Genomic DNA, 27,936 nt, shown 5'->3' on the forward strand with positions numbered 1-27,936 from the left:
GGGGGGTCACGACCCAGCGGATTGATACTTAATATTTATGACAAGCTAATGTTACCGATGACTTCAGTGATTCAGCGACTGTCTCTGGATGCCTACAAAAATAATTGAATTGTCTTCATTAGAAACCCGTCGCTTTGTTTCGAAAGAGCAGCCGATCCAGTGCTCGCGCTCGCTTTGTTGACTGAAAGCAAGCAGATACAGAAAATAAGGAGAAAACTAGTCCCGGAGCGGATGAATCACGCGGAGGTATATTGCGGTTGTAGGCCCCTCAGCTGATGTGAAACTAGCAGTGGTAGAGAGAAAAGAGGAGCTGGTGCACTGTCTGTTACAACTACAACACTGGAACAAATAGGTAACAACATTATACCAAAAGGTAGACATTTTCACTGACATTTAAACCTGTAGTCTTTTGGGATTTTGACAGTATTTAACCTCGAAATACATCGGAAGAATGGGTGTTGCGAAAATAACTCGAATCCCGGTCCTGCTTTCCTGTTTTTTTGTGTCTAAAGGTATCAGGGGCCATTTCTTTTTGCTAGTTAGCGTTTACTTGCTAACTGCTAGCTAGACAACTTGTTAATGTTTGGGAAATTTTGATCAAAACTTTATCATAAACACTGAATTGGTGCGGTGTTGCCAAAAACGCTGTTTTCAACACAAATCATTTTAACCATCCTGTCGAGCTGGCAAAATGTTAGCCATCGACAACAAGGCTCGCTAACGTTAATTAGCTGGCATGCCAAGGTTAGCTGGTAACAGCTATAACGCTCTTGTTTGATTAAACATCGTAAGCTGCGCGACAGTCCTGTAGCTGCTAATTCGGTCTCGACGGGGTTAGTAATGTGGTGTTACCTCGGCTCCCAGCTTAATTGAAAACAGCGAGGTATTTTAAAGCCAATAGCCGGCTGTTTATTTATTTATTTTTGTCAGCTTACTGTTTGCGAGAGAACGGTCATTGAAGAAACCCTCGCTGTGGCTAGGCTAGTATTAGCTTGCTAATGATAACCTAGCCGTGACGCTTTGAATTCTGAGCAAGGTACTTTAACGGTAGTTGAATGAGTTGTTTGGCGTTATGTGTCCCATTTACCCAAGTCTTAACAAGAACCATGCGCTGTGTTGGCACGCTGTTTGTTAGTGGTCAACTTGTCTTCCTGGCTAACAGTAGCTAAAAGGCTAGCCAGCGCTGTAGTAGTGAGAGGGAGGCACTGGCCTTAAGTCAGCTCAGAAAATATTGTTAGCCATCCTTATAGCTTACCAACATTAGTTGGGAGTCTGTCTGTACATAACAATTCGCGCTGACAATTGCATGGAGAGTGTAGAACTGTATCAGCGTCGTTACATGTCTAGGTGACAGTTGTGTTTTTTGGATTTATTTACCCCCATCAATCGTAGACGGTGAGCTTGCTTACGAAACACAAACGTATTTCTCTTTTCTCTAAACTTGATTGTCAGCCCCCACCACCACCACAACACACACACACGTACACGTACACAGAGCTGTGTGTCCTGGCAATCTGACTGCCAACTTAGCTTGCGTTAGTTTACTTGTAGCCTGCTAGCTTTATTACATTAAACCGCTGTCGAAAGACGGGTCTTGTCGATGTTGCCTTTTTTCGACGTGAAGCTAATTTCGGATGAACCCGATCGTTATTCGCCAGTTGGAGGGGCGTATTTGCCATTTAGTAAGCATTATGTCGTTTCGTAACCCAAACAAGCTAGCTTCTCAAATGTGACAATTTGTTTGGCTAGGGTACTAGCTGAATAGGTTGACACACCGGCACGCCAACTACGCATTTCAGTGTAACCGTTGCTACGTTAGCCAGCGTAACTTTAACTAACTGCTGGTCCGCAGTTAGCAAGTCTTCTAGCGTTTTCTCTTTTTTAGATTCAAGATGTAAACGCCACAAGCTTCGCTTTTGGATGTGTGAAGCTTTTCTGTATAAATAAACCGATACGATGGAGGTATTGTTAAAATGTATGGGGCTTGCTAGGATATTAAGTGGCTAAACATGCTAGCGTTAGTCGGTGGTGGACAACTACGTCAGAAATATAGGCCTCTGTAAATCATGGGTATAAAAAAATCGGACACTTCAGTTCTTGTTTTAGTTATGTGGTAAAATAAACTGGGTCGATGGTCTATGTGAGGCTGTAAATCATTTGATGAGCTTAACTAATACCATTATACTCTAGTGGGGAACACCAGTTGTCAGAATGGACGAATAACAAAGACTAGGATGCACTGTCAGTGCAGGCCTAACATGGCCCAGTGAGCTTGGCAAGTGTGGCGTATTTTTATCATCAGTATCCGTGATATCATAGTTTAACTTGTGACTTAAATAGTCAGATGCTTTTGAAAAGAAAATTAAAAACATATTTATTTAGGGATTCAATGGTTTTTGTCTAGCAAATAATGAAATCATCTTCCTGTATGTGTTTAGATCAAGTTAATCAATTGTCTTATCAGTACTGTCACTTTATTGACTCCTGTGAGTTAGATACATGCATTCACTTCTAATGTTAAAAAGAAAACTTCTGTACTATTCTGATCAATTAAACTGTTAAGATTGTACTGCACCCCTAACACTAAGCACACTGGATCAGATAGATAAATTTTATACAATGCTGTAGTCATTTTGAAGCATAATTGCTGTTGGCAGTTAGTTTAGGACTTAAACTGAAACCAGAAAAGAATTAAATTATAGTCTACTGTATTGTATGTTTATTTTAATTAGGCTGTGACCTTGGTTAATAATACACAAAGGAATCTTTTGCTGTTGTAAGGAAATTGTAAAATGATCCTTTTGATGATTTTAAGTATGTGAAAAGGTTCCAGTAGTGCTTTCTGACAAAGATTTAAAGGTACCAATGTGTAAAAATGTATTATACTGTGCGTAAGTAGGGTACTTGATGATATTCATGGAGCACAGGGAGGGGGAAAAACTAAAACATTTCAGTAAAATTTGATATTGGCAGTAAGGTTTAATATTAACAGCACTGCTGTATTTTACTGAATGTTATTCAGAGAAGTATACATTTTGTTATGACTGTTATTGAGAGATTAGGAACACGAACTGTGCTCTGTGCTATGATTTAGTTATTTTTAACGGGTCATATTGGGCCACAGTAATATAGTTAGCATAAAGTCTTTAAAAGTTCTTAGTTCCCCATTTTTGATTTTCAGCTGTGAGGGGATGTAGTTACTAGCATGTGGTGTTGCTGCCAACCCCCACCCAGTCTTGAGAAAGTTTTGCCACTGATCATCTCAAAGGGGCCAGAGTGGTGAACCTGTGGTTCAATGATACGCAATCTCAATAGACGGCAGCTTATTTTAAACCACAGACAACTTGGTGGTGATGGTGAGAGGGTGCAGGTTTAAGGGTGGTCTTTGTATTTTGTTAATGTTCTTTTGTGGTCTCTTTTTCCTTTATTACAGTGAATGGTAGTGTCTAGAAAGGGTATGTCCCTTCAGGAGAGAGGTGCCAATGTCCAACCGGCCTAATTCCAATCCAGGGGGGTCACTGCGCCGTTCACAGAGGAACACTGCTGCGGCCCAGCCACAAGACCACACAGTTGCTGGAAGGTGAGTGTATCTGCATCCTTACTGTCCAGTTAAAATCAGAATATTTAAAAGGCAGCCGTAGTTTGTGGGCAGCAGTTGTTGAACCTTTCTTGAAAGAGCAATAGATGAAATGATGTTTCGTAGAGGGGAATTTGTATTTGGGTTGTGTCTCTTTGTAGTTAATTGGTATTTAAACTTGCTGAATGGTAAAATTGTCCTATGTAATCAAAGGAAAAGCTTATCTTTGTTCTTTTGTCATAGTCGGTAATTAACCCTCTTTTAGCTTTATTTTTCATTAATCTCCAGACGTGATAATGGCCAGATTATATGCAGAGGGAGACAGGCAAAATGATTTGGAGATTGATCAAGTCTCTTTATAAGTAACTTAATCACAGACACCCACACTGTTACGTGCTCTTTAATTTCCAACCTTACAGGTTGCAGTCAGAGCAGGTAAAACATAAAGCAAATTCCCCACCTGAAAGTAGAAGACCTAATTCTAAGGCTCCCAAAGCCACAGCCAGCTCAGCCACTGGCCAGTCCAGAGGGCACAGCTCAAGAAGGTACCTGTGTTTTCTACTTGGTGCTTAGTGTGTATGTGTGTGTAAATAGGGTCATGCATTTTTTTGTCCTTTTGGACTTTGATCAAAATCTGAAAAAAAAAGGGCAGTGAATGTGGCATTGCAATGCTCTGCTTTTTAGGATTCATAAATCTTCTAAGATGGACTTCTGTGTCTTTTCCACCCTAACAGAAGCGGTCTTACTCTGTCCGTGGCTTCATTTGTATTGCAAGACGACCCAGAGGCTGCAGGAACATCTGAACAAGAGCGACCAGGCCACCAATCTAAGAGTGAAGGCAACCGAGGGCTGAAGCGAAGTGAAGCTCCTGACCAAATAAGTACCTTTGGCCCAACCCCTGCCAAGAAGCCGAAATCACTCCCATCACCCCGAGACAATACCTCAGAGACCAAGAAAGGCCCAGTTAAGTCCAAGAAGAGATCACTTACTTCAGAATTGCCTGCATCGTCAGGTCGAGGCCAGAGCAAGAAGAGTGTGGCCGCTGGGGCCTCGCCAATCCAAAAACGGAAAAAAGCAGACTCTCTCCCCGGTCTTAGTAGCACCGCTGGGTCCCTCCCCAATCGTACCGAGGGCAGAACTGCAAAACCCACCAAGCTGGCGTCTAAATCGGCCGCCTCAGCCAAAGCTGGGTGTAGCAACGTGACAGACTCCTCCTCCTCCTCTGCCTCCACCTCTTCCTCTACCACAGGCACCAACAGCACCACCACCCAAGGCGCCCGAGTCAAACAAGGAAAAGACCAGTCCAAGGCACGTCGCTCCCGCTCAGCATCTAGCCCCTCTCCACGCCGTAGTACACGTGACAAAGAGCAGGCCAAAGCTGCCAGCTCTTCAAAATTTGAGTGGGCAGCTCGCTTCAACCCCAAAGTCAATCTGCCAAAACCCAAACTGTCCTTGCCTGGATCATCCAAAACTGAGACCTCCAAACCTGGGCCATCAGGATTACAAGCTAAGCTAGCAAGTAAGTTACATTTACTGTGTACGTCTGCATTATTAGCTCTATGAGGACAGCATTTGTACTTCAGAAATTTTTCTTTCATATTTGTTTTTATATTTTTTCTATTGTTCAGAATAGTTGACTATCACGGAGGGAAGTTGTTGTTTTTTGTTTTTTTTTTGTTGTTGTTGTTGTTGTTTTAAATAGAGCTCTCCTTTAATTTTTCTTTCCATTGAACTTAATACTATAAAGAGGGTTAGGATTTGGCTTGTGGGTTTATTTTTCTTATTTGTTTGTTTTTATCTTTTGGAACATTGGTCTTTGATATTTGAATTGAGGTGTTATTTTCCAGGGATTAAGTGTTACATCATGAGATACAAAACCTTATTCTGAACTGCTGGGAATAAATGTATTTGTTTTTGTATTAGACATATTCCAGCATAACTGGTAAAGCATACACATGATTTTAACTTCAGATAAAATTGTGCAGAGAAAACATTCAAAAAGGCCCATATGCAGACATTAGTGTAATTCATATATTTATGATTTATAAGTACAGTTGGTGACACTGTAACACAGTGTGTATAAAAAAAGTTTGTGTCTTGACTAGGATGTCTCATGTACACATGTTGAGTGTGGACTGCACAGAGCTGGTTCATATTTCAGGCATAAGTACCAGTAGCCTGAAACCGGAGATGTATAAATACTGGTGGTCATTCAGTTGTCAGTGATTTCACAGGTATGGCAGGCTCAATCAGCAGTAAACAAGACTTTTTGTAACATGGTCTATATCGTGGTAGTCCTGTAAACTTAGTATAGTCAGTTACTGCTCTGTAAATTACTATGAATGCAGATGTTTTGAGTTTTAGCACAGTACACTAAAGCTGGTTCTCTTGCCCCTCCCCCAAAAGAGCAAGTATCTGAAATGGGAAACACATTGCTCCACCTTTGCATGTGTGCTGCAGAAGTTCACAACAGTTTCAGCTATATTGTGGCAAACATGTCTTTAGTTATCATAGAAGAGAGAGAGGTCAGTGTATTATTATTTTTTGTTTTACTTTTTGTGGCTTATCATATCTATAACATGAATTTGCATGAAGTTTTTTCTCCTCAATTGACATTCACAACACAGAACAGCACTTTAAGAGGAAATTCAAGAGGTCAGTAGTTTCAACAACAGTATTAAAAACGGTTATCATGAATATTGGAGCTAACGCTGGCGCACACATTAACGTTAGGTAGACACAAAGAGTCGAGGGTCACAAGGCCAGATAAAGAAGGGCACAACGGATGCCCTTCTTGCTGCGTTTTATTTCAAGTGGGAAGTCAAAAATCCCGTATTCCAAATTTGAATTATCAGCTGGAATACTGCCTCAGTTTGGATTTATATTTCTAAAACTTGGAACAGGCCTGTTAATCTTGACTTAACAATTCAACATGGCAGCAGTGTAGTAAAACTGTAAAACATGTACTCTGTCCTGAACCAGGGCTCTAGACTAACGTTTTGCCATGGTTGCACTGGTGCGCCTAAATTTTTTTTTCTTAGGAGCACCAGCACAAAGGTTAGGCGCACCCAAATTTTTCAACCGCATCACTTAACAGCGCAGTTTTACATGTGCACTTATTTGGGGGGTAAATTGCTGTCCATACAGACAATATTCATTTGTAAATGATTAAATAACAATCTTGTGCTTGAAGTGCTTTGGCACTCCTTGGCAATATTGTAGACAATGTTAAACTTGATGGAAGCGCATCTGTAACCGGAAGGTCGCCGGTTCGATCCCTGGGCTCTCTGGCCTGGTCGTTGTGTCCTTGGGCAAGACACTTTACCCTACCGCCTACTGGTGTTGGCCAGAGGGGCCGATGGCGCAGTGGGGAGAGGGGACACTTAGGCAGTGCATTTATCATGACATATAATGTATTTTCTGGATACACTGTGATTTTTCAGCATTCAGAGATTGATGACTCCGTGTCAGAGCACTGGCTATGAATTTCAGACGGATCGGGGTTTAACTTAACAAAAAAGTTATCAATAGTTATTTTCATCTTTTCTTATTACCCATAGCTCTACATCCACTTCTGTCGGGCCTAGGCTACTCACTAGGGCTGGGTATCGTCACTGATTTCTATAATCTATTAGATTCCGATTCACAAGGTTTCGATTCGATTCAATTTTGCCTCAGACAGTCAGTACTGATACTTGTGAGACTTCATCAGAATTGTGAGCATCACAGCAGATGCCTTTGTGTTTTATTCAGTAACTGAGAATAAAACTTCCTGGCCTGGCTTTTTATAGCATATAATCTTAAAAATATTCTGCAGTATTCTCCAATTTTGCATAATTTCTTTAAATTTCTTCAGTATTGGGCAGCAGAAATTAGGCTTTCCTGTCCGAGGACATTTAAGTAAAAACAAAAAAAAACCCCACAGCTGCCGACAGCGCTGTAAACAACGGTAGACTGGTGGGTAATAAGCGAATGAATAATGCCAAAAACAGAGATTTGAGACGGGAAACTGTTCTTAAAAGAGAGAGAGCTGTGCATGAAGTGTGGTGTTTTGTTTTGTTTTTTTTGTTTTTTTTTTTTGTTACTTGAACAGTTGGTCGCACCAGTGCGACCTAAGATTTTATTTTTTATTTTTTTATTTTTTTTAGTCACACCATTGAAAAATTTGGTCACATTCTAGAGCCCTGTGAACTGTTGTGTATTTGTGACTCGATTAATAAGTCACATACAGTACTGACAAAACTACCTGTAAGTGCTGCAGGAGTGGTTCGAAGCTAAAGAAAAATGGGCCTTGCATATTATTGCTGCTGGTGTGGTATAGCTTTACCTTGTTAGCAAAACAAAGGCATCTAACTTCCTTGATAAAGTGAACGCAGCTAGTAGCTATGGCTACTAGTACTTAGATACAGGAGCAGCCCCCGCCCCCATGGCACCAAAAATGGCTTTGCGTATCTTCCTGGGTATTGACAAGTTTGAAATTCCAGTATTGTGACAACCATGTTGTGTATATGTAATAAAAGTACTACTTAAATGAGGTTTAGCTAATAATTATATTTGGTGAGTTTTTGTGTCCCGGTGACCATCAAAATTTATACTCAGGCTTTCTCCAATCATTTACATAAGGACTTCATTTAACTGCCTCAAGGTGTTGCCAAAATGGCCACAGAGTTGCAAGAGTTGCTTCTAGGAAGACATTGGCTCTAGTATCCAGCTTGTCTGATAGCCTATATAGACCATTTGCACAAATGTATTAGTGAAAATCTGGTATGTCTGGTGAAGTGAGTTTGAACTCAGAGGGGTCAGTGTGGGGTCAGTCTGTTCTAGATGGGTGAAAGGATAGTAACTGAAGTCAGCTCTGTTCCATGGGCTATGGCCCAAATAGAGACCCCTCCTTCGTAGGCTTTGGTGTGTTGGCCCACCAGCTGACCAGAGTTATGTTTGAGGGCAGGGAAGGAATCATGAGCTGGTTCTGTCAAAAGGAAAGTACTTCATCTCTCCTGCCATATCCATATCTGTCCGCCTCTGCCTTTTAATACACAGATTCTGTTACTTTATGCTGTAATGGTGAGTAAGCATGTACAGTGCTGCAGCATGTTTTTGTGTGCTTTTCAGTGCGAAAGAACATTTTGATCATATTAAATTAGTCACGTTACAGCAGCCTGTGTCATAGGACAAGTATGTGCTTTTAGTGAATTACCCCCCTGGAAGACTTACTGAAATAAGTCTGATGGACCTTTTTGTTTGACATGTTGTAAATCAGTAGCAAGTGGGACATGAAGATGAGGTCAAATGAAGTCCAGAAGTCAATTTTTAATGTTTAATTCATTTGGTTTTAACTCTGTTAATATTTATTTTTATGCTACTGAATTATGAGTCACAGACCTAGCATGAAGGTTGTCTTGTCATAGTGCCATAGGTGTTGCTATTAATACTCACTGGTCTGTGGTGCAGGGCTCTACACAGGCAACACCAGTGGGCCTTTACTATAGCATCAGTCTTTGCTTTTATGTGTTGACTGTGTTTTCACAGATTTTTAACCATAAACCTAATGTAGTGGCATGTTTTCTGTTTTCTTCCACAGCCCAAACTTCTTACATGTTTTACTATTGAATAATTAACCCTTTAAAACCGGTCGGAGCGGGCATGCTCTGTTTTGCGTAACTATTTTTAAATCCCGGTAGCACTGCAACCACGTGAGCTAGCGCAATAATTTTTTTTGCATATGAAACCGGAGGAGTTGTACTTACATCTTATGCCATCAGCTTGTCCTAAGTCACGGTTTCCTTCCACATATAGCTTTGCAAAAAGTGCATAAAAAGCGCTTGCAGCAACAAAAACATAATATTCCACAAACACGCTTTGCCAATCCGATCAGCTGTTCATAACACTTCCTACGTTGGAATAGACGTCAGAGCGAACTTTCACGTCCGCCATTACCTGCCCGAAACCAGAAGTGACGTCATTTTCACGGAAATGTAGTTTTTTACCATCTGGGCCTCATGAGCCTTTACTGGTGTTTTTAAAAGTTATGTTTGACTTTATAACTTTCTGTGTAGTTTCTGGGATGCTTAGGACTCATATTGCACTGCTGGAAATAGTTTATTTTGATGCATATGCTGCTTTTTTGCAAATTTGCATTATAATATTTATTTTCGTTTTTCCTGCAGTAAAAATAAAACTATGAAGACACAAAATAAATTTCCTGTGGTGGGAATCTATTTTGTGCAACTTTTTTGTATTTACAATTTTTAGAGATAGGCCTCTTAAATTTCTCTAACTAGAAATATATGTTTAAAAAAACAAAAATGATTTTCAATTTTTTTGTAGGTTATTGCACTTTTTTGCAACTTATATAATTACTATGCACTTAATGCAGACATATTATTAAAATCTGGGCTATAATGGTTGTATTGATGTATATCAACTTGAAATGCTCCCAAAATGGCACTACAGCATGTAAAAATATAATATCAGCTCTGGTGGACTTGGTTCTATGGTAGGTCTTAAAGGGTTAATTAAAAAATTTGATTCACCTCCTGTAGAAGATGTTTTTAAATGAAAGAATTTGATGCCACTGTTGGGGCCCAGTCCAAAAGTTATAATCACTGTTTTCTATTTTAGGTTTGAGAAAATCCACTAAGAAGCGCAGCGAGTCTCCTCCAGCAGAGCTCCCCAACTTTCGGCGGAGCACACGCCAGAAGACCACGGGCTCCTGTGCCAGCACCAGGTACACTACAGTGACAAAAAACAAAAATGCATGTTACTTCTGGATATTTATTTTTAAGGAATGTGCACATCATTGAAGCTATACTAAAGTTAAGAAATGCATATTCATGATTTATTCAGCATCTAAAATGATTGCAGTCTAATTTTAATGATGAGACCTAGTGCTGTGCTGTCAGTCTTTTCTCTTAAGCCAGAATGATGAAAAGAGCCTTTTGGTCGGGAATATCTGTCTAGAAGTTGGTCTATAAAGGTTATCTGCAGACAGATCATTAGTGGTGGCCTTTCTGTGCCTTTGTCTCTGAGGGTCCCTCACCTGGTCCACTTATGGTCAAGTGTTGGTTGGTACCTTTTGTCCTACAAAGTTCTTCCTGTAGATCGCCCAAAGCAGACCAAGGATTGTGCTGCTTGGACCTCTTTGTGCCTCTGTCTGCACCTGCAGAACTCTCACAGAGGCTAAGGTGCCAAACGCCAACAGTAGTTGGCATTTCAGAATAGGCTTTACTAAAAAAAAAAAAACACACATCTGCTAGTTTATGCCATTTCTTCTACCGCCTCTGTTTCTTTTCTATTTCCCCAATAGGACATTAAACTCTTAAAAATATAAAAGATAATTTACATCCTGGAGTCCTGCTCTCAAAAATTGACAAATGTGATGCTGTCTGTGAAGCTGAATTTAAGAAATAAGCGCTTAAAGATTTGAGAACATGTGTAGTGCCATGTTCTGTCAGGACAGAACGCTGGGTCATGTGGTTGGTCGGCTGGTTTGCGGCTAATAGACTTCTATTAGTTTATATTAGCTAACCAGAGACAGAAACCTTCGTGAGAATAAGGACACTAAAACTAAAAAAAAAAAATCACTTGTACAGCCCCTAGATGATGCAATCAGTTCACAGACAGTGTATCTATGTTATGTTATATCTAGGTCTACATTGTATCTATTTCAGTTTTTGAGAGCAGGGCTCCATGATGTAAATTAGCCTTTATATATGTAGTGTTTCATGTCCTCTTTAAGGTTGGAATGTTTACTATATTACGGTAATGACTAATCATGGTAAGTAGTTGCTAAACTTTTTTTTTTTCTTTTTTTTTTTCATTCATTGGACTCAACTCACCCAAACACCTTAGCTTACATATATTAAACTCTTGGTTGTAGTCTACTGGGACCTAACTGATGCCTTTTTTGCTAGTGTGACTGCTTTATTCAGATGGGTGGCCAAAGGGTTGAGTTTAAACTTTTTATCAGTTTGCATATTAAAACTTTTAAATAACAAAAGATGAAAACTTAAAGATCCCTTGCTTTATTTCATGATGTTACACCAATGTTGCCATTTTAAAATCTGCTTGGTCTAATGATATTTTATTTTAAAGCACACGCCTCATCAGCTCCAGTGTCTGTCAGTAGCAGAGCTCCACCCAGACTGAACTGGATGTGAAGCCACTTCTCATCAAAACAGAAAAAAACTACTCAAAGTCTGTTGTTACGATTTCAGTAAAAAAACAAAAAAACAACAAACATCAAGGCTGAAACGATTTTGTGCAAATGCTGTCATTGTGTTTGTTTAGAGTTCATTTAAGCTGAACGGGTTAGCAGCTTGTATCAGCTGAGTGGCCTTAAATAATCAATATTTAGGTCTGCAAATTGGCATTTTGGGGAAAAATGTCTCCATCACAGAAGGTACAAACTGGTATTTCATTGTGTTTATAGATCAGACCAACTGACCCCAATTTATTTTACCACCCTTTACAACATGAGGTGGCACAACAATCCTGCACAATGTACATGGTTGGCAGTATGCCCATGAGTTTAACATGAAAACTTCTAACGTGCATTTGATAAAAGGGCAATAACTATGCATGGAAGCCTCTGTTTCAGTTGCATGATCCAAATTTACCATAGTAGAATCACTAGCCAAGGGAACCACTGCTATGTATTCGTATGATACAGAATGCATTGGAGTTTGACACTATAAAAGTATAATAATCAGAGTCTCTTTGTACGCATGTAACAGTCGGCGGGGCTCAGGCCTGGGCAAGCGCGGGGCAGCCGACGCTCGCCGACAGGAGAAAATGGCCGACTCCGACAACAACCAAGATGGGGCCAACTCATCAGCCGCTCGCACTGATGATGCATCACAAGGGGCTTCAGGTACTTTCGCTAACAAATTAAGATTACTTATTGCAACCAGAAATAACTCAAATGTTGGAATGATGTGTGATTGGGGTGTAGCTGAACATGTACTAAGAGGTTTTTCTAAAGTAAAAGGTGAACTACTAAGATTTCTGCTCCGATCTTTCTCATAATTATAGACTAGAAAAGTCGGACTAACTAACACCATGTTTTTATAATAACTCACATTGCAGTTTGAAAATGTCAGTTAATTATTCACTTCATTATTCAATTAAGCTTAAGACTTAAAAACTCCTTTGTCCCACACGCCATCAAACTGTTTAACTCCTCTCTGGAGGGGAGAGGGAGGAGAAACAGGAGGACAAAGGAGGGGGGAACGACTAAGCTGTAGTGCCTCTTCACCTCACTGTACAATACCTTGTGCAATACTTTTTGTAAATAGTCAATGGTGCAATAGACCTAAATACTTGAAATGTGCAATTCACTTGTATTTTTATTCCTATTTATTCTATTTATCCCCTTCGTATATTTTATTTATATTTGTCTCTGTATTCTGTAACTTCTGTCGGTGCTGTGCTTTTTGGAAATCGAATTTCCCAGAGGAACCCACCCGAGGGATTAATAAAGTTCTATCTTATCTTAAGATGATTCAGATTTCCATTCATTTATGTGAAGATGAAAACTTAACACAATTATGGCCATTTGATACATTGTTTTCACTTCAATAAAAAAAATTAAAATATGAATTTTTACGGTTTATTTCCAGCGTCAAGCTCGGTTGCTGGAGCAGTGGGCATGACCACCTCTGGTGAGAGTGAGTCTGATGATTCTGAAATGGGAAGGCTTCAAGGTATGTTAAAACCACCTTAGAGATTTCTCATATTACAAAAAATATTTGACCTTTTAATACATAAAGCTTTGTATGTCCTTTAGCTCTACTAGAGGCCAGAGGTCTCCCTCCACATCTTTTTGGGCCCCTGGGACCCCGCATGTCTCAACTCTTTCACAGGACCATAGGCAGTGGAGCCAGTGAGTAATGTCTTCTAACATTGACATCAGCCTTCTTGTTGCACTCAAAATATTTTAATTAAAAAAAAAAAAAATCGCTCCCTTGTTTTCAGGTTCCAAGGCTCAACAGCTTCTGCAAGGCCTCCAGGCCACAGGTGACGAGTCTCAGCAACTCCAAGCCGCAATAGAAATGTGCCAGTTGCTTGTGATGGGCAATGAGGAAACACTTGGTGGATTTCCTGTGAAAAGTGTCGTTCCTGCCTTGGTAAGTCCTATTTTCTTTGGCTGTTTAGCTTCCTGTACTCCACAGCCCTGTTTCCTGGTTTTGAAGCAGTGTCTCACCTATTCATTGTTTTACAGGGAAAAATTCCTCCCACAGTTATGTGTAATGTAAATATTGGTTGACAGAAAATCAGTTACTTTTTATTTTTTCACATGTATGCTATTTAATTCCATGTAACTGCTTGCTCTTTCGCAGATTACACTGTTACAAATGGAGCATAACTTTGATATTGTGAGTATGACTGGCTTCTGTTATTGTAAATGTCGTTGGTTTATTTACTTTTTGTTTGGGGGGGGGTCATGCAACTGATTATCTTCACATCATTGCTCTGTGCATTCAGATGAACCATGCCTCGCGTGCACTCACTTACATGATGGAGGCCCTCCCTCGATCTTCTGCTGTGGTGGTCGATGCCATTCCTGTCTTCCTGGAGAAGGTAAAGCATGGCACTTTCTGTCAGTAATCACTTGTTAATTCATAACAGTGACCTTCTCATATGCTAATGGATTGTTCGACTTTCTTGTCTGCAGCTTCAGGTGATTCAGTTCATTGACGTAGCAGAGCAGGCCCTGACTGCCTTGGAGATGTTGTCAAGGCGACACAGCAAAGCCATTTTGCAGGCCGTAAGTGTTACGCTGTCTTTTTGTTGTGCCATTAATTTGTCTTTTCTCTGCTAGCCGCATTTAGTCGTAATGATCCTCACCTGTCATCCCTTATAGGGTGGGCTTGCTGACTGCCTCCTGTACCTGGAGTTCTTTAGCATTAATGCTCAGAGGAATGCCTTGGCTATTGCAGCCAACTGCTGCCAGAGCATTACTCCAGATGAGTTCCACTTTGTTGCTGACTCTCTGCCACTGTTGACTCAGAGACTTACTCATCAGGTACAGTTTTCATATAAAGGATACTGATCTGACATTAGCAACAACGGTACATTACGTCTGATTTGGGTCAAGCAGTGAGGTCATTTATTTAATGTGGTAAATCTTTTACTTATCCACCATTTATTCTCTTGCCTTTTTTAGGATAAGAAGTCAGTTGAAAGTACTTGTCTCTGTTTCGCCAGACTGGTGGACAACTTTCAGCATGAAGAGGTCTGTACCTCAGTTTGTTTTTGGTAGACCATGTTTGCTGTTTCAGTTGTTTCTTGCCATTTAGAGATTTGTAGTCCACATGCCCTCTTAATGTACATTTATGCTTCTCCGTTCAAATCAACAGAACCTGTTGCAGGAGGTGGCATCAAGGGACCTGTTGACAAACATCCAGCAGCTGTTGGTAGTGACTCCTCCTGTGCTCAGCTCGGGGATGTTCATCATGGTTGTGCGCATGTTTTCACTTATGTGCTCCAACTGTCCATGCCTGGCAGTCCAGCTTATGAAACAGAGTGAGTAACATTTGCACATAGGCCACACATTAGTAGGCCCCCTGACAGTATTGGCTTTTTCCTTTTTGGTTTTACAGTGTATTTACTTTACGGGATAGCATATTTTTAATAGATTTAAGACGTGCTAGTTACTAGATACAGTTTGGTAACTTGTTTCCCCCCACAAAATTACTGAAATCCAAATTATGACTGCCTGTCAATAGTGGTCCTGCTAACAGCTACATCAACCTACATGATAAAGCTTTTCATTTGCTGTTTCTCATCTTGTGAACTTGCAGTCTTTATTTGCCAGCAAACCAAACAGATGTGACACTAAACATGTACTTAATGCTATTTTTGTGAACGTTTGCAGTCCTATGGCTCTTTGTAAATGATTTAAAAAGAATTGCCATGTCTTGAAATTAATTTATTTTATTCATTGCGCAACCCATTGATTTATTTTTATCAGTAGTGTTATTATGGTGTGTATGAACTTGAAACATAACACTTAACAGAGAAAATGTTTGTTTTTATCTTTTTTTCTCTTCTAATTAGACATAGCAGAAACTCTGCGTTTCCTTTTGTGTGGAGCGTCAAATGGCAGCTGCCAGGAACAGATTGAACTGGTACCCCGGAGCCCCCAGGAGCTCTACGAGCTGACCTCACTCATATGGTATTGTTAAGGTCACACTGGGCAGTGTGGCAAAAATTAAAGACTAGCAGACATACAGACACCTGAGCAATGTTTTTATTTTGTTTGCTGCACATAGTTTATCAAAACTATGGGCGTCAGTGTGTTTTACCACTCTCTCTCTCTCTCTCTGTGTGTGTGTGTGTGTGTGTGTGTGTGTGTGTGTGTGTGTGTGTGTGTGTGTGTGTGTGTGTGTGTGTGTGTGTAAACGTGCATATCTTTCTCATGTAATTTAAGGAATCTTCCTTAAAACAACAGCTTATTACTTTGTGGCATTTTTGTTTATAACATTTTTGTTGCATTGGGTAACCTCTGTATTTTCCCTTTCAGTGAGCTGATGCCCTGCTTGCCCAGAGAAGGCATCTTTGCAGTTGATGTAATGCTTAAGAAGGGCAGTGTCCAGACAACAGAGGGAGCAATCTGGCAGTGGAGGGATGACCGGGGACTGTGGCATCCTTACAACCGCATTGACAGCCGCATTATTGAGGTACACATTACTGTGTTGTTATTATTATGTTATGTCATATCAGTTTAGTCATTGTTGAAATTTTATTTATTTTGTAATATATTATAATGATTTAGTAGGATGCTACAATAAAGGATAACTAAAGAATGAATAATGGGTCGACTTTTAAACCTTGTGTCAGAATATTTAATGTGTTAGGATCATGTGTGGGTATAGATCTGTATATCTCTCACTGATATTGGGTGTGGTTGTCTTGCTCTGCAGACAGCCCACCAGAACGGGGAAGATGAGATCAGCTTGTCAACCCTCGGCCGCGTATACACAATTGACTTCAACTCTATGCAGCAGATCAATGAAGACACAGGAACAGCACGTGGTATCCAGAGGAAACCTAACCCTCTTGCTAACCCCAACACAGGTATTTTACTAATGATATGTGACGAAGATATGTGTGAAGACGAGTGTATTTTAGCAGAGAATAGAATGGGAACAAACTCCTTGGGTTGACTTATTTTAGGCTCGTAAAAGGAAAAGTCCTTTGAAAATCTAAATAAGCTCTCAGTGCCTAATGAATGAAGATTTATTTATTTTTTGTCTTGTGAGGGTGGTAGCTATAATCAGCTTGGAGTCGCACAGCTATATTTCTAACAGTGACAGGTTAACGGCCCAAAAAATAAAAGCAAAAAAAATTCCCTGAAACAATTCCTTCGTTGTTAAATGCAATGTTTTAGTGGTGCAGCAGCACGAGCATTTGCCCCAGATTGTTTGGTATGCTTCATTGAAATTGAATTTGTTTGCTTCAGTACACACTGTAAGCTTAACAGTTACTCAGAAAAATGGCAATAACAATAGTTCAGCTAGTGCTAGTATGGTCGGACACATTAGCTAAACTTAAATTTTGTAGCTACTGCTGTTATTATAGCTTAAGGATAGTGTGTGTGTGTGTGTGTGTGTGTGGGGGGGGGGCTTTACAGCTTCCTAATTGGCCACAGCAAAAAGAGAACTAAACTATGACCCAAACAGTGAGGTATATACTAAACAACTACTATACTCTACTACAGACCCCTGAAATATTTCATTTTATCATTATGCAGTTATTGAGTGCATATGGTTAATGGCATTAATCTGACCCGTTCCATGTCTATCATTAGGCAGCCACCAAGAGGTCCGTCGTGAAGATGCACGAGCCCAGTTGATGAAGGAGGACCCTGAGCTGGCAAAGTGCTTTATCAAAACTCTGTTCGGGGTCTTGTATGAGGTGTACAGCTCATCAGCTGGCCCAGCTGTCAGACACAAGTGCCTTAGAGCCATCCTCAGGATCATCTACTTTGCTGATGCAGAGCTGCTGAAGGATGTGCTGAGGAACCATGCTGTGTCCAGGTAAGAGTCTAGGCTACTGGCTCCTGTTAGCACTGATATTAAATCTGGTTGTGGTCTTACAGTAGGCTAAAGATGTTGGAAAGGAAGAATTTTAAAGAAACAACAGGGCCAGTGTTGGGATTTTAAATTAAATTGACCTTTGTCTTGTGTTTATTTCTACAGTCACATTGCCTCCATGCTATCTAGTCAGGACTTGAAGATTGTAGTGGGTTCACTGCAGATGGCTGAGATCCTCATGCAGAAGCTCCCAGATGTTTTCAGTGTTTATTTCAGAAGAGAAGGTAGTGTATGATCCCATGGAGAACTGTGGTTTCTTATCTGTTCATCACACCAATAAGACAGTATAAGCGTTTTGTAAAAGAAGTATGCTCTGAAGCTGTCACTTTGTGTTAGTTTTTTGTATGATGTCATAGCTAAATTAATGTTTGTGGATGCAAATTGTTAAAGCTTTAAATGCAAAGATTTTTTTTAAATAAGATAGTAAAATGTGACAGTTAAGGCTGACTTTACCTAAAACCTTACTATATTGCAAGTGTGGCAATGGTGCATTGATGCTAATGGTTTCCTTTGCATTTTTTCCCCTGATGCATTATTCCCTGAATTACCTGAAATGTGAATTGAGTCCCAGTCCTCAGCCAGAGCTCTATGCTGGCGTGGAGCTCTGTATTGTGCTTCTTTTAAGGCTTTTTTTTTTTTTTTTTTTTTGCAATACTTTCTTTTTGTCTTCAAGGTGTCATGCACCAAGTGAAGAATTTGGCAGAGTCTGAGAGCTTTTTGGTCACTAGTCCTCCAAAGGCTTGCCCTAGTGGCACCGCCAGTCTCTGCACTACCACCATCAGCACTGCATCCACCACATCTGCTAATAATACAACTCCTGACCTGGGCTCACCCAGCTTCCAGCACAGCATGGACGACTCGCTGGACCTCAGCCCTCAAGGGTGAGTTTGAGGCCATATGTGGCTTTGGTTTGGCTATCTAAGGAAACGATATACATTTTTTTTTTTTTTTTTTTAGCAAAGCCAAACATCCAGTGTGTATTTGGAAGAAAAGCTCATAAACACAAAGTAATTAAGTCATTAAGAGCAAATATTGTTGTCAAATAGTTGCTCAACTACTTAAAAATGTAAACAGAGCACAGATAATGTATATTGTCTGCAATTAATACATGTTACTATTTATCAAAGCATTATAGGGTATGTATGTATGTCTGTAGTTAATGGAAGAGCAAATATCTTTATAAATAACCACAAGAGCATGAAATAAATAACTTTCTCTTGCACATAGGCGGTTAAGTGATGTCTTAAAAAGGAAACGACTACCTAAAAGAGGACCTAGAAGGCCCAAGTACTCGCCACCAAGAGATGATGATAAAGTAGACAATCAGGGTGAGTGTCCCAGACACACTTTGAGACACAAATATGTTACAATAATTTTGTTGAAAAAGTTCTGAACCATACTCTTGAACTCAGATCAGTATGAGACTAATTATATTATACAGATTGACAATATTATTTGAACGTGTTTTTTGCACATTTGTTACTGTTTTGATGCATATGTTAAAGCAGGGGTGTCAAACATTTGCAGGCCACATGCAGCTCACTTTGATTTTAGGTGCTGTCAACACTGTACACAATGCAGAATGGTGCGTAACAAGCAAGCAAAATAGGCAGAAAAATATCATCATCTATTTTTGATGGAAAAGTGATCTGGAAGCACACTGAGAGCAAGAGAGCTGTGCAGGAAGTGTGGTGTGGATTTTTCTTTTGTTTGTTTTGGTTGGTTGTTTTTGTTTTTTCCCTGTTAATACAAGGGTAAGATAAAATTCATGACAATGTTTTTTCAAACGTCTTCTTTTGCTGCTGGTTCAGTGAATTTTTGTCAGAGGGTGCGAAACTTGCGGTTTCAGAATCTCTGAAATGTCGGTTTTCAGCTCCTGGGGGCACATCTGTGTACGCGCCGTCGGGTAAACAAGCCCACTTTGTGTTTGCATCTTTTTGCGGAATCTGTTTACCTGCTCTTTGGTCATTTGGTTTTTTTAGTGGTTTTGAATCCGTTTTGTGGGCTTTTATCTGAGATTCTGAGATCTGTATTAAATTACAGATCTGGGAGTAAAACCAGATGTTCTCCCTTTCACCTCTGGGGGCATTGGGGTTCAACAGGTTAATTGTTTATTGCTCAATTACTTTGTATAGTATGAATAGCCATGAGGGAGGTTTTTTATTAGTAGGAAAAGTTGTAAAACTTTTGAAAATACAGTCAAGTCTAGAACTTCTGCTTGTGCTTGCTTGTGGTGAGCAGCAGATCAAAGAAGTTAAGAATTATAAATGACTTCCTTAGCTGTGAGACTCATTTAAACACTGAGCCATGGCTCTGTGCCACATGCAGACATTTCTGCATCTCTTCCATTCAAAGACACTTTATATAATTTATTTTATGTAATACTTAACACTGAACTGTGAATGTAATACTTTTTGTCCTCCACAATGGAAAATGGCTGAAAATAAAAGCATGTATCACTTTATCCAGCTCCTAATGTCATGTAGCCTGTGCTCGTTTCTTCATTTCCTGACTGTCTCTCTGTGTAGCTGGTCTGCACCACTACACATGCTGTCTTGGGAACATCTACCTCCCTTCCTCCTTTTCACACAATGGGATGATCCCAGTCTGTCTTTGCATTTGATTGGTTGGATTGCCCACCAAAATAAAGTCCCACCCCCTGCCTGCATGGATTCTCAGCAGGGCTGAAGTTTCGGCTCCTATGTACAAACGTACCATTAATAACTGACACATGAAATTATCTAGCGGGTCGGATATAATTGTAGGGCTGTACATTTGACATCCCTGTGTTAAAGTAATACCTGCCGGCTAATATTTACAGTGTTGATCAGAACCTGTTGGTGTACAGTAACTTTTGGTACACTGAATTGTTTAGTCATAATCCTTTTATTTATTTTTTTGTATTATTAAAAAAAAAAAAACCCAAAACCAACCCCAAATGAGCTAAATCTATAATAATCAAATATTTTTTATGTTATTAGTTGATAATTCTCCTGTTCTTCCTTTTAGCTAAGAGCCCTACCAGTACTCAGTCACCCAAATCATCCTTCTTGGCCAGTCTCAATCCCAAGACATGGGGCAAGCTGGGTGCTCAGACCAACAATGCCAACTCTGAGCCCTCGCGCACAGCAGGAGTGAGTGGCCTCGCAAGGGCCCCTCCCAAGGACTCAATTTCAAATAACCGGTACGGTTGTGAGTTAACGAAGACAGCTTAGCTTTGTCTTTACTCCTATATTATCCAAATCTCCCGTCGTGGGCTAAACCATCGTCCTTAACAAGTGAATTATTTATTTTGTCATTTGTAGAGACAAAATTAAGGCCTGGATCAAAGACCAAGCGACTAAGTTTGTGGAGCGCTACTTCAACTCTGAAAATGTGGATGGCAGCAACCCTGCACTGAATGTCCTCCAGAGACTTTGCACAGCCACCGAGCAACTCAACCTCCAGGTAAAACATGAGCGCTACCTCGAAAAAGAAGTTATTGAACAGCTAGCAACACCTTGTACAGGGTTGGTTTGTTTGAGGTTTTAAAGTTATAAGATGTATTCCAAGAAGAAGATGGTAGTTGTACTTGTTGAGTACAAAGTAACTATCAATAGTTAAACCCCATACCTGAAATATTTTATCATCTGATGCATTTCACAGGTGGACGGTGGTATGGAGTGCTTAGTGGAGATCTCCAGTATTGTGTCAGAATCTGATGTGTCGTCTTTTGAGATCCAGCACAGTGGGCTGGTGAAGCAGCTGTTGGTCTACCTGACCGCCAACACAGACAGAGAATTGCTGAGTCGTGATGTGCGGCTCAAAAGGTTCCTCCATGTGTTCGGTGGCTGTCCGGTGAGACTAAAACATATATTATTGTTAAATTATCTTATTCTGCTCAAGTCTGAAAGTTCTGCAGTGATCTGTTTTTAGAATCAACGGTTTCCTCTAATAAATGTGTTTTACAGGAAGATGGTGGAAGCATGTTTGCTGGGTTTGTTTCTAACTTTTTATTTTTAAATTCCCTCATTTTGTCTCAGCCTCCAGGAATGGAGCCCATAGGTCGCCTGGATCTAGCTGAGAATGCACCTTACTTGGCCATGGTGCACAAGATGAACAGCTGTCTGAGCCAAATGGAGCAATTTCCTGTCAAGGTGCACGATTTTCCCAGTGGCAACGGCAATGGCAGCAGGTCTGTGGCTTTACGTACATTTTGTTTCCAGCTGTTTGTGCACATTTTGGTGTGGTGTACTTTTTTAATTGATATGAATCTCCCACTCTCTCCTCAGGGGGTCTCAGGCACTCAAGTTCTTCAACACACATCAGCTTAAGTGTCAGCTGCAGAGACACCCAGATTGCACTAATGTTAAACAGTGGAAAGGGGGACCTGTAAAGATCGACCCTCTGGCTCTGGTGCAAGCCATTGAGCGGTATCTTGTTGTCAGAGGTGAGAGACATTTGCAGAATGTTTATGTCAACTTGTGCTTCAACCCCACTGCAGGGCACTTTGCATTGTCCAAGAGACCAAACGTTTTTCAGCTGTTAGCCATTTTTCAGAACTCGCTGTTAGGTTGCATTGTAAATTTAAAATCTTGTCTCCACAGGATACGGCCGAATCAGGGAAGAAGACGAAGACAGTGATGATGATGGCTCAGATGATGAAATAGACGAATCACTGGTATGCGATTCCATTCATGCCAAATAATGGTTGTGCGTGTGCTTCTATATAATCCTCTGTAGATATGCATCTTTTTAATCCCTCCTATGTGATTTCTTGATTACTCAGGCGGCTCAGTTTTTGAATTCAGGCAGCGTACGTCACAGACTGCAGTTCTACATTGGTGACCACCTGCTACCGTACAACATGACGGTGTACCAGGCTGTGCGGCAGTACAGTCTGCAGGCAGAAGAAGAACGGGAGTCAACAGATGATGAGGCAAACCCACTTGGCCGAGCTGGCATCTGGACCAAAACACACACAATATGGTATAAATAACCACTTTTTATACCAACTAAATATCTCATGACAATCAAGATTCAAAGTCTCTTAAAGGGTTTGGGGGGGTGACCGTGGCTCAGGGGGTTGGGAAGTGCATCTGCAACCGGAAGGTCGCCGGTTCGATACCCGGGCTCTGTCCTGGTCGTTGTGTCCACTTTACCCTACCGCCTACTGGTGTTGGCCAGATGGGCCGATGGTGCGATATGGCAGCCTCGCTTCTGTCAGTCTGCCCCAGGGCAACTGTAGCTCTCCTCCACCAGTGTGTGAATGTGAGAATGAATGAATAGTGGCATTGTAAAGCGCTTTGGGTGCCTTAAAAAGCGCTATATAAATCCAATCCATTGTTTGTTGTTTAAAATATTGGAGTTTACTGCTTTAGTTGCTCTAGGTCAGAGTGACAGGGAAAAGGCATGAAACAGCCACTTAAAACCAGTGAAGATCCTTTACAGAGGCTTGCAACACACCAGGATGCCCCGCTTTTCAAAGACGTATTCTTCTCTGTGGCCTTTTAGAAGTAAAACTGGGACTGTACATGTTTTTTTTGTTTTTTTGTTTTTTTTTCTTAAAGCATGGAGACCATTTTCTCTTTTATCCTGTAAACAGGTATAAGCCTGTGAGGGAGGACGAGGATGGAAGCAAAGATGCTGTGGGTGGCAAGAGAGGCCGAGCCCAGACTGCTCCCACCAAAACCTCACCCCGCAACGCCAAGAAGCAGGATGAGCTGTGGCATGGTGAGAATTTTGGATATCTCAGGAGTAAGGCTTTGTTCGTTTTACATTAAAACCTCACCTGCTGGCTATGAAATACTTGATGTCACTGACATTGAAATGTCAAGCAGGCCACACACACACACTTGTACATCTGACATTTGATGTCACCTTTGCAAAGTTTAACTGTGAAATCAAAAAGCAAGTGAGCGGATCTGTGGTCTTATTGTTCAGTTTCTACTGAATCTAAATGTGTATGTTTTGATTAAAACTATTCCCATTGCTCCCAGATGGTGTATGTCCCAGCGTCATCAATCCCTTAGAGACATACCTCACTTCGGAGCCACCAGAGACCATAACTTTTGATGACCCTTCTTTAGAGGTCATCCTGCTGCTGAGGGTCCTGCACTCCATCAGTAGATACTGGTTCTACCTGTATGATGTAAGTCTCCTTTGGACAGGATTCTGACAGTGAGGAACTTAGTGTGTGTTTGTTTCTGATAGAGTTTTGAACACCAAATATCGTCCTTAAGAAAATGTTTTCACAGGCCTTTACACAATTAGGATTGTTCATTGTGTTGGGACATAAAATATTCCAGTAACATTGACTTTAATATTTTATTTTGTTGTACAGAACGCTGCGTGTAAGGAAATTATCTCTACCAATGAGTTCATTAACAGTAAACTGACAGCCAAAGCCAATCGTCAGCTGCAAGACCCTCTGGTCATCATGACTGGGAACATCCCCACGTGGCTCATTGAGCTTGGGAAGTCCTGGTAAGTTTCACAAGAATAGTCTGTGATCTGTTTTGCAACGCCAAGGTTACATTTGTTGGGGTTGTTGCCTGGCTTTAGTAACACACTTTTCTCTCTCTTTTCCTCTGCAGCCCCTTCTTCTTCCCCTTTGACACTCGGCAGATGTTATTCTATGTAACCGCCTTTGACCGTGACAGAGCAATGCAGCGCTTGTTGGACACAAACCCGGAGATCAACCAGTCAGATTCTCAGGACAGCAGAGTTGCACCACGTCTGGACAGGAAAAAGGTGCAGTGTGTTACTTCGAAGCATTGTGCTGTACTTTTTCTACCTTGGAATCCACATCTTGTGTCGTGTGACCTGCTAAATGTGATCACGTGATTCCCTCTGTTATGCTGTGTTTTCAGAGGACGATAAACCGCGACGAGCTCCTAAAACAGGCAGAGTCTGTGATGCAGGATCTCGGCAGCTCCAGGGCAATGCTCGAGATTCAGTATGAGAATGAGGTATTTAAGTTTCTCGTATCTGAATACTCAAACTCTGAAAGAAAATAGGAGGAAAGTTTGGACTTTGTTTTCCCTCTCCTTTTCAGGTGGGCACAGGTCTCGGTCCCACTCAGGAGTTCTACGCTCTGGTGTCTCAGGAGCTTCAGCGCGCCGATCTTGGTCTTTGGAGAGGCGAAGAGGTTACTCTGGCCAATCCAAAAGGTACCAGCTTATATCCTGCAACTGTGAACAGACGTGCGGGAAATGATGAAAAGTGTTGTTAAATGACGCGAGTCTGTTAATACAAAACTCATTATCGAGGTAGTCTTCATCTCATTAGTCAGGCGTTAATGAAAGTGCTTAAGTTTGGTTTTTGAAGGATGTCGTTATTTAGGGGCCACTGATTTTAATTGATCAGTTTTCCCAAGAAGATATGACTGGAAGCGAGAAATGCATTTTTATTCATATTTAATGTTACAGTATCTTGTATTAACTTTCAGTGACCGCCTTCTTGTTTTGCAGGAAACCAAGAGGGAACCAAGTACATGTTCAGCTCCAGAGGACTGTTTGCTGTTCCCTTCGGCAGGACGACCAAACCAGCGCACATAGCCAAAATCAAAATGAAGTTCCGTTTCTTAGGAAAGCTAATGGCTAAAGCCATAATGGACTTCAGACTGGTAACGGCCTCCATTTTCATCTCTTGCACACCGTTTAGCATGCGGAGGCTGTAAACATTTACATGTTAAAACAAACTTTCTGACCTGATCCTGTCCTCCTCCTCGTCTTTAGCTGGATCTGCCCTTGGGGCTGCCATTTTATAAGTGGATGCTACGGCATGAGATGTCTATAAGCTCCCACGACCTGGTGAACATTGATCCCGGTGTTGCCAAGTCAATCCAACACTTGGAGGATATTATCCGCCAAAAGAAGAGGCTGGAGCAAGACCGATCACAGGTAGAGCGCAGAGAGCTTGTGTTTAATGAAATTAGCCCAGAGTATTGTTCTGTGGAACGATGCCTCTAAACTTACTTAGAGATACTGCTGTTGGTAGTGCTCCCCCTTCTTTGTACATATTTTGGTGTCTCTTACCTTTAGATCATACTTTATACCCAGAGCAGTTCTCCCTCACTTTTCTCTGCTAACCTGTTTGTCCTCGTTTGTTTCCATCAGACGAGGGAGACGCTACAGCAGGCTCTCGAGAGCCTGAACATGAATGGCTGCTCAGTGGAGGACCTGGGTTTGGACTTCACCCTTCCAGGATTCCCAAATATTGAGCTGAAAAAGGGCGGCAAAGACGTCCCAGTCACAATCTACAACCTGGAGGAGTACCTCAGGGTATTTGAGTTTTTCTAACAACCCACGCTTTTATCAATCCTCCCCCCGTCCCCACTGTTCTTAATGTTTTGCTTTGTCCCTGTAGTTGGTGGTGTACTGGACTCTAAATGAAGGAGTGTCCAGACAATTTGAGTCTTTTAGGGAAGGGTTTGAGTCGGTCTTCCCGTTACATCACCTGCAGTATTTCTACCCAGAGGAGGTAAGAAACTTTGTTTTGTTTACTGCGTGGTAGTCATTTTAAATCTATCTGTAATGATGAAATTCAGCAGTTTTCAACAGTGTGTCAGCATTGCTTACAGCCGCACTCGGTGTGTTTTTAGGAATGCAGGGTAGACAAAAATGGGTCAAATATAGACACGAGTTGTTTACACTTTTGGTAAAGTAAATCCTGTGCTCATAGTTTGGATTTTCTCATTCCGTTCTCACTTTAACATTTAGCTTGACCAGTTGCTGTGTGGCAGTAAATCGGAGACGTGGGATGTCAAGACGCTGATGGAGTGTTGTCGACCGGATCACGGATACACACATGACAGGTGAGACAGTCTGTGGCTCTTAAGTTTTAGATCGTTGTAAATCTCAGCGTTCTTCAGTATTTATGCGAAGAATTTGGCTGATGGTGGCAAAGCATGATCAATTCCACATTCCTGGCTCTTACTGGAAATATCGTGACTCTCGTTTCTAGTAAACAGAACCCACAGTGCAGTCAGCTAGTTGCACCAGTTTTACCATCATTGCAAAGCAGAGGAGTATTTTTGATCATTTTAGTAACACAGTAACTTTTCTCAACCATTTCATCCCGTTTTTGCAGCCGTGCAGTTCGATTCCTGTTTGAGGTGTTGAGCAGCTTCGATGCCGAACAGCAAAGACTCTTTCTGCAGTTTGTCACAGGAAGCCCAAGACTGCCTGTCGGAGGTGAGGCGCATCATACACACACGCACACCATTTAATGAGCCTGACATGTGACTCTTAATCAAATAAACTCGGATGTGTTTGTACTGCAAGTCTGCCCCGCGCTCACCCGCTGTTGCCCTTGCACGGCAGGTTTCCGGAGCCTGAACCCACCTCTGACAATTGTGAGGAAGACGTTTGAGTCGACGGAGAATCCAGACGACTTCCTCCCCTCAGTCATGACCTGCGTCAACTACCTGAAGCTGCCTGACTACTCCAGCATAGAGATCATGCGAGAGAAACTGTTGATTGCGGCTCGCGAGGGCCAGCAGTCTTTCCACCTTTCCTGATCTCGCCACATCTCAACATTAAAATGCCTTCTACAGCAGCCGATGAAATCATGACTTCCTCCTTAGTTTTTTTGTAATCACACACATTAAGGCTACATGTACAGCCTTCTTGTTAGAGAAAGCAGCTTGCAGAAAAATTAAGACTCTAAATATATATTTGCTGCCCCCGTCTCTCAAAAAAAGGAGGGGAAAAAAAAGAAAAATGGAAGGGTGTTCCATGACGCAGAACTTAAAATATAAAGAGAGTAAAATCTTATATCAGTAGTTGAGTAATGTTAAAAAAGATGAAAACATCTGGGTGACATTTTAAATTGCTATGTGATATTTAAACAAGACAAAAAAGACAAAAAAAAAGGGATGTCTCCTCTCCAGAGTGGTGGACAGCATCACTGGGTGACGGGGGAGGAAGGGGAGCGGGGAGGGCGGGTTCCATTGAGCAAGCTAGGTTTACTTTAGCTCCAAAGATCATTTGTACAGACAAATTTGCAGACTTTGCTCATTCTACACATTTGATAGAATAGCTCTTTGTTTTCACGTCTCCCCCTCAGTTCGACTGTTCGCGTTCTGTTCTGTATTATATTCGCCCCCAGTTCGTGTGTTGCATTGTTATTATAATTTTTTATTTTGATTTGGTTCGGCTTCCCCCTCCCCCCAGTGTGTCTTTGCTTCAAGTTGTGGAAATGAAAGTTGCAGTTGGTTGAATGCGGGTAGTGATGAGCTCATATTATCTTTTTTTTTTTTTTTTTTTTTTTTTTCTC

At 41.1% G+C, this 27,936-nt stretch overlaps 1 protein-coding gene across 4 annotated transcripts; it reads left to right on the forward strand.

Moving 5' to 3' along the window:
* The first annotated feature begins 194 nt into the window (after positions 1 to 194).
* trip12 (thyroid hormone receptor interactor 12) lies at positions 195 to 27,933 on the forward strand. Of its 4 annotated transcripts, none has more exons than XM_085379853.1 (42): positions 195 to 352; positions 3,434 to 3,580; positions 3,997 to 4,122; positions 4,312 to 5,096; positions 10,199 to 10,304; positions 12,313 to 12,449; positions 13,198 to 13,281; positions 13,365 to 13,460; positions 13,553 to 13,704; positions 13,918 to 13,953; positions 14,063 to 14,158; positions 14,253 to 14,345; positions 14,442 to 14,603; positions 14,745 to 14,813; positions 14,938 to 15,103; positions 15,638 to 15,755; positions 16,104 to 16,260; positions 16,504 to 16,657; positions 17,391 to 17,619; positions 17,782 to 17,900; positions 18,350 to 18,557; positions 18,904 to 19,004; positions 20,686 to 20,860; positions 20,982 to 21,123; positions 21,322 to 21,513; positions 21,699 to 21,850; positions 21,948 to 22,105; positions 22,263 to 22,336; positions 22,445 to 22,644; positions 23,261 to 23,388; positions 23,655 to 23,806; positions 23,999 to 24,141; positions 24,252 to 24,408; positions 24,528 to 24,626; positions 24,713 to 24,827; positions 25,128 to 25,282; positions 25,395 to 25,559; positions 25,776 to 25,940; positions 26,026 to 26,139; positions 26,379 to 26,473; positions 26,749 to 26,852; positions 26,982 to 27,933. In XM_085379853.1, exons 2-42 carry the CDS (start codon positions 3,483 to 3,485, stop codon positions 27,176 to 27,178), a joined length of 6,174 nt encoding a protein of 2,057 aa, XP_085235979.1. In that variant the 5' UTR covers positions 195 to 352; positions 3,434 to 3,482; the 3' UTR covers positions 27,179 to 27,933. The 4 variants fall into 4 exon arrangements, with proteins under 4 accessions (XP_085235979.1, XP_085235983.1, XP_085235980.1 ...); XM_085379854.1 differs by having other exon boundaries at positions 270 to 373; XM_085379855.1 differs by lacking the exon at positions 195 to 352 and adding an exon at positions 1,659 to 1,682.
* The last annotated feature ends 3 nt before the right edge of the window (positions 27,934 to 27,936 follow it).

The sequence above is a fragment of the Rhamphochromis longiceps genome, linkage group LG14, assembly GCF_057381845.1.
Source record: "Rhamphochromis longiceps isolate RC_006_pf linkage group LG14, R_longiceps_female_GT1.1, whole genome shotgun sequence".
Taxonomy (NCBI): domain Eukaryota; kingdom Metazoa; phylum Chordata; class Actinopteri; order Cichliformes; family Cichlidae; genus Rhamphochromis; species Rhamphochromis longiceps.

What these genes read in the sequence shown, in the direction of transcription:
- trip12 (XM_085379853.1), top strand. Translation starts at nt 3,483, where the DNA reads ATGTCCAACCGGCCTAATTCCAATCCAGGGGGGTCACTGCGCCGTTCA. An exon ending in ATGAAATAGACGAATCACTG is followed by an intron (nt 22,337 to 22,444) that starts GTATGCGATTCC and finishes TTGATTACTCAG; the next exon opens with GCGGCTCAGTTTTTGAATTC. An exon ending in TGGAGCAAGACCGATCACAG is followed by an intron (nt 25,560 to 25,775) that starts GTAGAGCGCAGA and finishes TGTTTCCATCAG; the next exon opens with ACGAGGGAGACGCTACAGCA.